This window comes from Pagrus major, chromosome 24 (genome assembly GCF_040436345.1).
Source record: "Pagrus major chromosome 24, Pma_NU_1.0".
Taxonomy (NCBI): domain Eukaryota; kingdom Metazoa; phylum Chordata; class Actinopteri; order Spariformes; family Sparidae; genus Pagrus; species Pagrus major.
Window position 1 is genome coordinate 3083562 of NC_133238.1, and position 12206 is coordinate 3095767.

At 39.4% G+C, this 12206-nt stretch overlaps 1 protein-coding gene across 6 annotated transcripts in view; it reads left to right on the plus strand.

Annotated features, from left to right (window-relative positions):
• The window catches only part of LOC140992105 (diacylglycerol kinase zeta-like), a 103783-nt gene extending 91988 nt beyond the window's left edge, over positions 1 to 11795 (plus strand). For 4 of the 6 annotated variants that reach the window (XM_073462360.1, XM_073462359.1, XM_073462356.1 and 1 more), the window contains 3 exons: positions 3191 to 3266; positions 5488 to 5587; positions 10572 to 11795. In XM_073462360.1, coding sequence (XP_073318461.1) covers positions 3191 to 3266; positions 5488 to 5587; positions 10572 to 10688 — 293 coding nt within the window. In that variant the 3' untranslated portion in view covers positions 10689 to 11795. The remainder of the gene's footprint in view (positions 1 to 3190; positions 3267 to 5487; positions 5588 to 10571) is intronic. The other 2 variants (XM_073462361.1, XM_073462357.1) reach the window with 1 other exon arrangement.
• Positions 11796 to 12206: the final 411 nt, after the last annotated feature.

Sequence of the window (12206 nt, forward strand, 5' to 3'; positions counted from 1 at the left end):
ATAACAGTACATCTGTCTGTACAGAGCAATATCATGTTAATTCTAACAAGTCTTCCCAAATGCTCAAATTATATCTCCAGCTCAGGAAGCATCCCTCCTATACATGGTAATCTGTTTAACAACATAGCAAGGGAGGTGAATGCAGAGTTCCTCATCTCTAGCCAGAGGAATAGGAGGTAAATAGGTCACAGACACTAAGTCTGCTAACATAGATAGATCGAAGGCCTCCTTGCGAGTTTTACACAGTCAGCTTTGCTTTGGCTTGGTTCATCAGACATCTGTTCTGTAGACATATCTACAGTAGCTTTGAATAACTAGGTTGCAGAGACCATGAGATATAAATTCATAGAGCAGTCTTCACTATCCTTATCCAGACGTTAACGTCTGTACAGGATACGTATGACCTCCTATTATATGAGGACAGAATGACCTGGGAGAATCATATTTTTCTCCCACAGTGACAAATCTGTCCATAGATATACATATCAACACCTAGCACAAACAAGGGTTTCCTTCTCAATGTATTTGTATTTGACTTGTTAAAAGTTGAACTTACGTGAAGAGTAACAAACAGGGTGGTCAACCCAATCAGCATCCTCTTGCAAAAGTACCCCACCAGTACCCCGCAGTGGCATCAACCTCCAGTTCAAAGGGTTTGGAGAGGTTGGGACTGGCAAGCAAAGGGGTGTGGTTTAGGACAGACATCACACTTAGATTGGTCAAAGGATGTCCACAGTGCAGAAGTTATTGCAAAGGGCTCTCTTTACAGAAGGAATGGGACACTTTGTTATGGCACAAACCTTTGCCTGTACAGGGCTCTCACGCCTCCTGGAGCTGACGGTGGCTTTTCCAAATTCACATTTTGAGATGTTTGGGGCAAGCAAGTGAACAGCTGTTCAAAGATCTGCATGTGTTCCTCCCTAACTGTGGTGAACACAGTCAGATCATCCAGTGACTCATTACAGTTAGTCAAACCAATCAAAACTCTGTTCATCAATCTTAGAAAGGTGGCCATGGCAATGCATATGCCAAAAGCCATGACGGTGTGTATCATGATCTGTTGTTATGAACGCAGACATTTCTGATGCACATTTCTGTTAATGGTACTTCTCAATAGCCTTTGAGCAAGTCTATCTTGCTTATATATTTCCTTAACAGAAATCAGTTATACACTGAGGGTAACTATCAGATTCAGCCTCCAGAAGGCACATAGCTGAATTATAAATAAAGTGCATCCATAGATCTATCCTCTTTACCAACCCAACCCTTTTTGCATTTCATGATGTCATTAACTTGCTGTCAGTTTGAGACAGAATCGCCTGGGTTTCTGAAAATTTGCACTGGCATGAATTGTTTATATTTTGACAAGACAGACTAGACGTAGGAAAATTTGCTATAAATATTTTTTGAATGTCCAGAAGCCCACCACTAATATTTTATTCCCGCCTTGTCTTGTCAACGAAAACAAAACATTCTATTCGTCATAGTTTTTAGTATCAAAGATGTATTTTTAGCTCCTTGATGTCTCGTCTGAGTCATGGGCAAAAGGCCATTGATGAAAAACTTTTCATCTTTTTTTGTTAACAAAATAACACTGCTCAGCCAAAACCAAACGAAACAGTCAAAACAGCATCCCTGCTGCTGGTGGCTCCAAACAGAGAAATTCCTGTATGTGTACGTGAGCCTGGCACAGTCCTCATTTAGTTCAGCGTGTGCCTCAATGCTAGTTCACAGTGACTAAACAATAATATAAATAACAGTCTGTTATAACAATGAGAGGCACGGCGGCAAGCTGCAAAACTCAGCCGCCCTGACTGTCAAACTGGCAAGGCATTTTTAAGTTCTCATTCTCCAAGTTGCTTCTTCTGGATCAGAAGGCCGGACTTGGTGCTGCTCCAATCAGGATCCTCTGATTGTCAGACAGGAAGCAGGACATGAGATGGGCACTGTCCCAGCAGGTGGAATTAATCCACAGGGGACCACACACCCTTATTAATATACACATCAAAAACACTATGAAGAGGGCTACACAAATGATGAGGGCCTGTGGTTTTAAGTCATGGTTAAATCATAAAGAAAACAGTACTTACTGTATATAACAGAACAAGACCTCCACAGTCTTGCTCTCTACTAAACTATAAAATATCACACTGCTTAGGTGCTATGGTACTGCTTGTACTGACTTCAGTAGATGGCTATTTGCATATGAAATTAATTTTTTGGACACATGGTTGACATGTCACAGTTTGTTAATGTTAATAAAAGTGGGAGATTACAACATCCAAATGTAATAATGCATTGTTCCAGATGTAATATTTATGTACAGCTGGTCCACATATCCTGCATGAGCAGCATGTGTTGTGGTAGAAGATCTTGATTTTCATTTTCACCCATGTAAACAGGTTAAAGCAGCCACAATGCCTCGCATGAGCAGCACAGCTCATGCGAGGCTGCAGTGGAGCATCATCTAGAGATTTGGAGACTTGTCTATTTTTTCTGCATCACGCGTGTGGTTCTCAGGCAATATATACCTGAAAATTACCTGTGGACAGTCATATTGACTTCAAACCAGTTTCAATGTCTATATCTGTGGAATATGTCACAGACAAAAAGAAAGAATTGACACAAGTGAAGGGCAGTATTTTTCTTGTGTGCTCTTTTTTTCTTTCATTCTCACACTCTCTCTGAATCATCTTTATTGATCATTATCAAAGGCGAGCTCCATGTTGAAAGATAGGGCATGCAGTAGAAGTGTTGCAGCAGCTACACTGTCTGTGTGAACAAACACGTGTGAGCTGAAGCAGTTCAGCAACGCTGCTGTCACATACTGCTCATGTGGGTAATGTTGTCCGGTTGTTAGACGTACTCCTTATTTTGATTATGATGTTCAGAAAATATGATTGTGAAGTTCAATTATGTAACAACAACGTGCAATATGTTGTTATACAGTAGGTAGAAAAGAAACAGTTCAACATGTATCAGGTATATAGAGCATATTCTGTTTAAATTATTTACATAACATTATTTGTCACCATCTCACTGATTATCGATTGATACTGTGATAAGGAAGATTAATACGTACAATTCATAAAAAAAAAAAAAAAAGTTAAATTGTGTTCACAGAAAACCAGTGAACACAGACAAATGTAGTTTACCACTTATACTCAACAACTTTGCTCTGGTTTGACAGTTCTCTCCAGTCATTTTCTCTCATCGGTCTGTTTTCCAGCTCCAAGTGACCTGCTTGATGTCACAGAAAAACTACAGTAAGTACTTTCATGTTTATCTTTATCGTCTAAACCACTCAACAATTCAAATATTAAAGTTGAAGTAGAATATTTGCATTTCCTGTAGAAAATGGGTATAATTGCTGTATCTGCTGCTGCTTCTGGACGTACATAAAAATCAAACTTCTACAGTCCAAATTTCAAAAACGTTGAGACACTGTGTAAAATGTAAATAAAACAAACATCAAATTAAGTTTACTGATAATGATTTTAATGAAGTGTTCTTGAGCCCAAGTGGTAAACCTTCATACCCATTCATGATACTGTCACCTGTTACCTGTGGAACGTTCCAGTCAGGTGTTTATTGTAACCTGACCAGCAAGATGGTTTGTCACACAGGACCATCTGGAAAGGGTCTGCTAGAAACTGTTTGGAAAAGAACAGGCCGTTTCAAAATCAACTTGACAGGTGATTGGACGGACAATCTGTCTATTACCATCTATCATGGGCCCACTTCAACTAATTAGATTAACAGTCGGAAGTGCTACTGGTTTAATATACACTGATTTAAACTCAATTACGTACAAATACAGTAGATGACAATAAAGGGACATAGATTACAAACAGTCCTTGCTTAAAAAGCATTTTAAGTTGTGATCATCATTATTTACATTTGGTGTCATAGTAAGCATGGATTGTCTGTAAAACCTTGAAGTTAAAATGCTTTCCACTGCACTGCTGGAAAAACCTGGAAGCCTAAATGTAAAACTGGTTCAATTGGAAGCTGAACTGCATAACCCAAAGTAGCTAAGTGTTGAAATACATTGCTTGAAAAGCTGTAGACTGAACTTTGATACTGTGGAAATTGTGATAAATTGCCTGAAGAAGAAATGCTTTGTATTAATGTCACACAGATGAGTTGAATTGTTAAACACCCAACTGAAAAGCCATTGGCCTAAAGAGCTGAGAGTTACAAACCTTTGCTAATCAAAGCAATGCAGAAATGTGAGTTAATGTTAATAATGAGTTACTAGATTTGAAAGTTGAACTGCATCATCTAATAAAGCTAAGAGCTGAATTGCAAGGCTATACAAGCTAGAAGCTAGACTATAATACTGTCAAAGGTATTCACTTCTATTGTAGAATATTTGTTGAAATTGCAGTATAGAAAAAACTTGAACAGAGTATACATTTTCTCAAAGCTATTACAGGAAGCTTCCATATGTTGTCAATTCCGGTGGCCCCTGTGGACCAAAGATAACGATGATGAACTTTAAGTGCCATACCCTACCACCAAACGACAGAGCAGCTTTCTTCCTCAGGCTGCGAGACTGTAGAAGTAGTAGCTGACCAACTGGGACTGCTGCATCTGCTGCCGTCGCTTGCAGTGAGCAATGCGTATGATAATCAATGTCTGTAGATGGTTAATTTGTCACAAAAATCTGCGCTCATACAGCTATGCTATCATTCAAATTAGATTTTTACTCTAGTGTTACCTACAGGTGAAAGATATCACATTTGACAGCAGTGTTGGCAACTGTTGTCTGATGGTACAACCCAAAATTGGTGCCGATTGAATCATGCTTTAAAGAGATGTTTCTGCATTTTTAAATGGCCACTAGGTGGCGCCGTTGGTACCATGCTGTAATATGTCGTGCACATGCTCATAGAGAAGTTGTGTGTCAAGTTTCATCTTCTTAAAGGCCACAGAATTGCAGAAATATCATGTTTTGTTGTTACTGTTCTTCTGCGCCCCCTAGGGGTAGATTTGTTCAATATTTTACACACTCTCGGCCGCAAACTCAAAAGTCTGATAACCAATTACAGATAAACCTTAAATGATATCAAAAAAGAATACACAAGTTTTGTTCACGCTCATCTAAATATGGTACGTACCTATAATGGTGAAAATTGGAAGTTTTTTATTTTTTACTTTTTCTATTCTTTGATCATCCTGTGACCTCAATTAAACTTTTAAGGACATAGAGGTGACAGTGTAGCTGAGAAACTGTTCTGGAACTCTAAAACTTTGTCCTGTGACTACAGCTCAGATTTTGTTCCACTGGGCCCTGGTCTGTCTATATGTGCTGGGCATCTGAACAAGTGGACCAAATTTTAAAGAGAATATACATAAGCAACCAAACAAAAGCAGTAGGGTGCCTGATCATCAATGGTGCTCGACTCCCAGTAGATGTCAGATGCTGTGATCTCATGCTTGTTACTCACTCTCTCTCCCTCTCTCTGTACTCTGGACCACCAGTGGGGAGACGGTTCTTCATCGAGCTGCATCTCTGTGTCACAGGACCATCTGCCATTATCTAGTAGAAGCGGGAGCATCACTAATGAAAACAGACCTACAGGTAGGTTCTGTACACACACAGACATGTATGCATGTACAGTCCAAAATTAACAGTATATCATTTTGATTACGTGCCCGAACAGACAGCTATTTCCTGTTTTCCATGTGAAAAGAAAACACACAAAAAAACGACTAAACAACATGATCCTGTTTATCCATACCCAACCATGAAGAATTGATTTTCTTTAACAGATTATAAAGAATGCAATTTTGAATCAAATAAATATCATGTAGACCGCTTTGGTCTCATTATGAGATACCAGATCCATTTCCTGTGCTTTAAAGAACTGTTCTTGTAAGCCTGTACTCACAACATGCCTTATGTTTCACTCTCGTGTGCGTCCTATTTATTAAATAATGTTTGGCTAGTCCATTTATGCCCTTGTCAAGAACATATCTAACATTCTCTACAACTAGCTCAAATGCCATCAATTTACAGGACCCGTTCTTTATATGTCATTAAGGTGTTGTTATGAATAGTTTCATTCCTGGGGTTGCTCTTATGTTTGATAGAGTCCTGAAAAACAGCCTGGAAAGAAAACATGGATGTAGCATATGTAACATTTCCGGAAGGTTTACGATGGTACAATTTGAAGCTTTAAGTCGGGTTTATGGTCCAACTCCAAAGATACTATCTGTGTTAGTTGCTACAGCTACAAAGGAGGAGGAACTAAAGTATGTGGGCGCTACTAGTCACACACACTCTTGTCTTTAGAGATAGGGTTAGGAACCTTGACATCCAGAAAGAACATTGAAAGGTGTCAGGTGAGGTTCTAGCATTTGTTTAGGATGCCTACTAGATGCCTCCTCTGTAGGCTTTTCCAGAACCTCCAACCAGAAGCACACCCAGAACATACTGAAGGTAGTGGAGGAAGTATTTAGGCAGAGGAATGTCTGGGCTTCTTTGGCTTTGCTATCCAAACAAACACAACACTGTGATTAGATTTAAGCATGACCATTCTCGACATGGCTAGTGGCCTCTGAAAGGTCTGCTATATAGACTTTACAACTCCACTGTGATTGCTGCTTGGAAAAAATGGATGGCATAACAACACTGTAGTCCAGTAGACAAGTAAAGGTTGGGTTTAGTTGTTGTAGCAACCATTGTGACTGTATATTGGTGTGTGTGTGTGTGTGTGTGTGTGTAGGGGGTGGGGGGATGGAGGGTTGGTTGGTCGGTCTGTCTCAACTATGCATCTTCTTTCATTTTTTGTTCAGTTTTCCATAGAGGTTTTAACCGTGTAGAAAAAGCTCCCTAACAGGCTGGACTCAGCAGTGACCTAGATACAGAGAGAGGGAGAGAGAGGAGAGACTGGAGAGAGCTTGCGAGAGAGACAGACAGTAAGAGAGTGCAACGAATGGAAAACAAGACGAATGACTTGAGAAGACAAGACTATGATTTTGACATTCGCTATAATGTACTCTGTTTTATATCTGCATCTCTGCACTTACCTCTTAAAGTCTCTCCCTCTCTCTCTCTCTCTCTCTGTCTCTCTCTCATTCAATTCATTCAATATCAATTTCAGTTTTTCAATTTTAATTGGCTTTCTTGACATGACTTTGTGGATCACACATGTTGACATCACACAATAGAATATGAATAGTGTGAATAGCGAATAATAAAATGAAATGAAGGAAAAGAAAGTAACCCACATTGAAATATTGCTTTGTGACATGCAGTAACATATCCTCCTGCCAGTTCTACTATCATGCTGTCATCTCCCCTATGGTTTTCAATTAGTCTGTCTTTTGGAGAGTAAAAGTCTGGGATTCTCTGGTTTAAATCTAAGAATGTTTGTTAGCAGCTCCTCGTGCTTAGCACAGATGCTGCTATATAGCATCAGTTATATCTGAACTAGAGAGTATATTTCTTGAAAGAATAGCAGAAAATGGCACCGAAGCCTTTTCCCCATTGAAAAGATGTGTTCACTCTTCTCTAAACTGGCTTCAGAGTTTGTTTTCAATTGGCCGTGAAAGATGGTGACAGACATACAGTCCCCTCCAAAACTATTGGAACAGCGAGGCCAGTTCTTTTATTTTTGCTGTACACTGAAAACATTTCGTTTTGACATCAAAAGATGAATATGAGTCGAGAAGAAGAAGAACAAGAACAAGAAGAGGCAGCAGCAGCAGTCAAACTGAACTGTGTGTATAAAGTGGATTTAAAGGAGCAGTCCGTGGTTTTGCAGGTCAGGACTGAAGCAGCTCCAGTTTGGTTTTGGTATGTCAGCATCCATTTCCAGGTATTTACATCTAGATCTGTTTCACAACTTAGAAAAATTAGAAGATAGCCCCTTTTGTTTGAACCCACCCATTTTTCAAGTGAGCAAAATTATTGGAACGCGTGACTGACAGGTGTTTTTTGCTGCCCAGGTGTGTCCTATTACATTGATTATTCAAACAATACATGGCGTTGAACGTCTGCTCTCAGTTTCAGCTTTGGGTTTTGCCTTTGCAGACTGCATTTATAGTTAAAAAGGTGTACCCAACATGAAGACCAGAGAGCTGTCTATGGGAGAAAAGCAAGCAATTTTGAAGCTGAGAGAAGATGGAAAATCAATCAGAGCCATTGCACAAACATTGGCCATAGCCAGTACAACCATTTAGAATGTCCTGAAGAGGAAAGAAACCACTGGTGTACTCAGCAACAGACGTTGAACCTGTAGACCAAGGAAAACATCAGCAGATCATGACAGAAACATTGTGAGAACTGTAAAGAAAAACCTTAAAACAACTGTCCGTGACATCATCAACAGCCTCTAGAGGGCAGGAGTGAAGGTATCACAATCCACTGTTCACAGAAGACTTCAGGAACAAAAACACAGAGGCCACACCAGAAGATACAAACCACTCATTAGCAATAAGAATAGTAAGACCAGATTGGAATTTGCCAAGAAGTACAGAGACGAGGCTCAAAAGTTCTGGGACAAAGTTTTATGGACTGATGATGAACCTTGACCAAAGTGATGGAAAGGCTAATCTGTAAAACAAGGTGGAGGTAATGTCATGGCTTGGGCTTGCATGGCTTCTTCTGGGATGGGCTCATTGACCTTCACTGATGATGTAACACATTATGGCAGCAGCAAAATTAACTCAGAAGTCTACAGAAACATTTTGTCTGCCTATTTAAAGAGAGATGGAACCAAACTGATCGGGAGATCATCAACTGAAAGGCTGCGGTGAAAGCCTAGAAAAGCATCACAAAAGAGGAATGCAAAGATTTGGTGATGTCAGTGGTCGCAGGCTTGATGCAGCTATTGCAAGCAAAGAATTTGCAAATAAAAATTAAGTATTATTCCCTCTAATCTTTTTGTAGTCTACCTGTTCCTAAACTTTTGCTCACCTAAAAATGTGGTGTTCCATTACAAATGACGCTCTCTTCTAAGTTGTGAAACAGATCTAGATGTAAATACCTGGAATGAAAAGCTGAAATGCTGATCTCTTATCTCATATTCATCTTTTGATGTCAGACCCAAATGTTTTCAGTGTACAGCCAAAATAAAGGAACTGCCCTGCTGTTCCAATAGTTTTGGAGGAGACTGTATGGTACGTCCAATCACCTGCCAAGTATTTTTTTAAATGATCTGCCATTTTCAAACAGTTTTCTACTTACTCATTTATTGACTCTCTCTCACTCTCTCTCTCTCTCTCTCTCTCTCTCTCTCTCTCTCTCTCTCACTCACTCACTCACTCACTCACTCACACACACACACACACACACACACACACACACACACACACACACACAGTACTCAACTAATTAGAGTCTTTTCAAAACTCTGTAAGTGAACCAGCATGATGGCTCCTCCCCTAAACAGTAGTTTATTTAATTTCAAATTCAGATGTTTCTCATTATCATTTTATCATTTGGAGACTTTATCAACACCACAATTTCTGTTTCCACCAATATGAAACGTAAAACTCCTCAACATGGGCATGAGCTGGCCAGTAAACTCACTTTCATACACATTTTAGACACAGCAACTAGAACCTAAACACCGCAGCCTTGTCAGCAGAGAAGAAAGGCTAGTCATTGTGGCAAGTGGGAAGAACAACAAAAGCCTGTTTTGATGTTAACAAGACTCAAAGTCTAAAAGCCCAGTGTTCTACACAGCTTGCAGTGCAAAAGTGTCAGAAGAAAGACCAACATACTGGTACTGCAAGACTCTTACAATGAAATCATGAAACTGAAAGATCACAGTTTTATTAAAATCCAACTGGCTTATCTGAGGAGCATGAAAGTGGTCATCAAATTGTCAGTCTACCCATCTGATAATGAGATACACTACAGTATCTGGTGTGCATATTTAACTGCCTTGTTTAGTTAGATATGGAATATGGAAAAGCAGTAAAATGAAGAGATGCAGACAGCTGGCTCTTTGTGGTTTGTGCATACGAGCTCACCTTCAAAACAGCATCAAGGTAAACAACTTATTTTGCCTTGTCATGCTGTCCTGCAGATAAACATTGCCACCCTTTCAACATGCCTTGACTGTTCATGTTTTTTCAAACAAATTTAATTTCATCATCAGCTTCATAAAGCTCATTGTGATTATTTCTACCACTATGGAGAAACAGTATAATGTTGCTGGCCTCAGAGGAGTGTCCCTGATTCTTTAGATGTAGGTCCACTGCTGAGTCTTGCCTGAGGTTGGACCTCCGGTGTCGGACCATGCACTTGACTCCCACTTCATTCAGATATGGATAGACAGCAGTGCTAGTCAACCTTGTCTTCTGTCAAAAGTCATCATCCACATCACAACTTATGTCCTCTTTTGCAGTACACCTGGGTAGGCTTTCACCTAAAATGGTATTTGTTCATAAATCATTCTGTTGTCTCATAAGTTGACCTAGTAAAAGCACCATTAAACAAGCCTGTAGCTGTTGAGACAGCATGTGGACTTTAAATGTTGGGTCGCTTGTAAATCAGCATTTAAAATGAGAGAAATTTAATGGTTCTGTAATTCTTTGTGTTTCTTTTTCAGGGTGATACTCCTAAGAACAGAGCTGAGAAGGCTCACGATGCTGAACTGGCAGCCTATCTGGAGAACAGACAGCATTACCAGATGATACAGAGAGAGGACCAAGAAACAGCTGTCTGAAATGGTTGAACTCTTTGTGGCCAGGACATGGATGAAGAAAACCGCTGTCTTCTTCCTCAACTACTTGAGACTGACATCAGCTCATTTAGGCCTGTGTGACGGGGGGACTGGTTCACAGACTCAAGTTTACTACTGACACGTGTCCTTCCTGGAAAGCACAAAACTAAGAATGAAGCTGTGCCAAATCTGATCAACAAACATTTAATACTGATTATGACAGTGATCATGATGAGGGAAATGATGATAGTAATGACAGTTATATTGAGGCCTGAGGTGTATGTTGATGAGGGTGAAGATAGAGATTAAGATTGTGAGATGTTCATTGAGTCATTCCTTTTCATTTTGAGTAGATGTATGTAATAAAAGTGTAGTAAAATCAAGAAAATAGAAACAGCCTCGGGATGATCAGAATCTTGTTTGTGATTTTGAATAGCAATTTTGGGAGTTAACTTGGACAGAGTTTTTCTTCTAAACACTTTCATACCAGAGAAATTGACTCCATTGTCACTAAAAGTGACCATTTACCATAAATTAGTGATATTACGATGGTTTGTGGGGTCAGATTGTCTCAATCAGTATCAGACTTGTGTCATGGTTAAAAAAAAAACTCAGGAAATGTAGTTTATTTCAAACTCCCACAGATTTCAAACTTCAAAAGAGACTAAAACTGTAGCCCGGTTACAGTAGTCACTGTGCATTACACACCTTACTAAAATGTAAGATGTAAAGTTTTTATTTAGGGAGAAACTATAAAATATCTTGCGTGAGCATTGTAGACATTGTGTAGGGCTAGGTGGAATTTCAGTGACTGTCCAACAAGTAAATGTTTTTGGGAGAAAGAAATTAACCATGTGGACCATGACTATTCACAGCTAAGTTGATGGATATCTGAACATATGCTTTTGAAAAATATCTTGTATTGAACCAAACTGTTGAAAAAGGTATTCATGAATATCAGTATCAGGTTTCATGGCTATCTATTAGTTGTCAAAAGATCTTGTTTGGACCAAAGTGTTGGATGGACTGACCAAGCTACTTACTATTCCCCTATTTGCTAGTTGAAATGAAGCTCTGTAAATATTTGACCATAAATGCCATTATCACTCATGTTGTTAGCCTGCTGTACTTATTTAAAAGTTTTGTTTGGTCGACCCTCACCCATAAAACCATATCAATATATTCTCTAACAATATACTATGACAAGGATCCATAATACAGACTGATCATCTGTTTGCTTTTTCTCTCAACTCTACAGTAACGCAACCTACGCCTCCAACCTGAGTGATCGCAGTGAAGTTAGAGTTATTTCAGTGTTCACAGTTAGCTTTGCACATATTGTGAATAGTCATAGCATCCAAAAAATATTGAGGGTGACCACTGCCCAACAATCAACAGAGCCCTTTTGTAGCACTATGAACTGAATGGACATTGTGATCCTTGGTGTAGTGATCTATGCTACATGCAACACATACACAGCAGCAGTGCAGACAAGAAGTTTAAGATAATCCCCACTCTTAA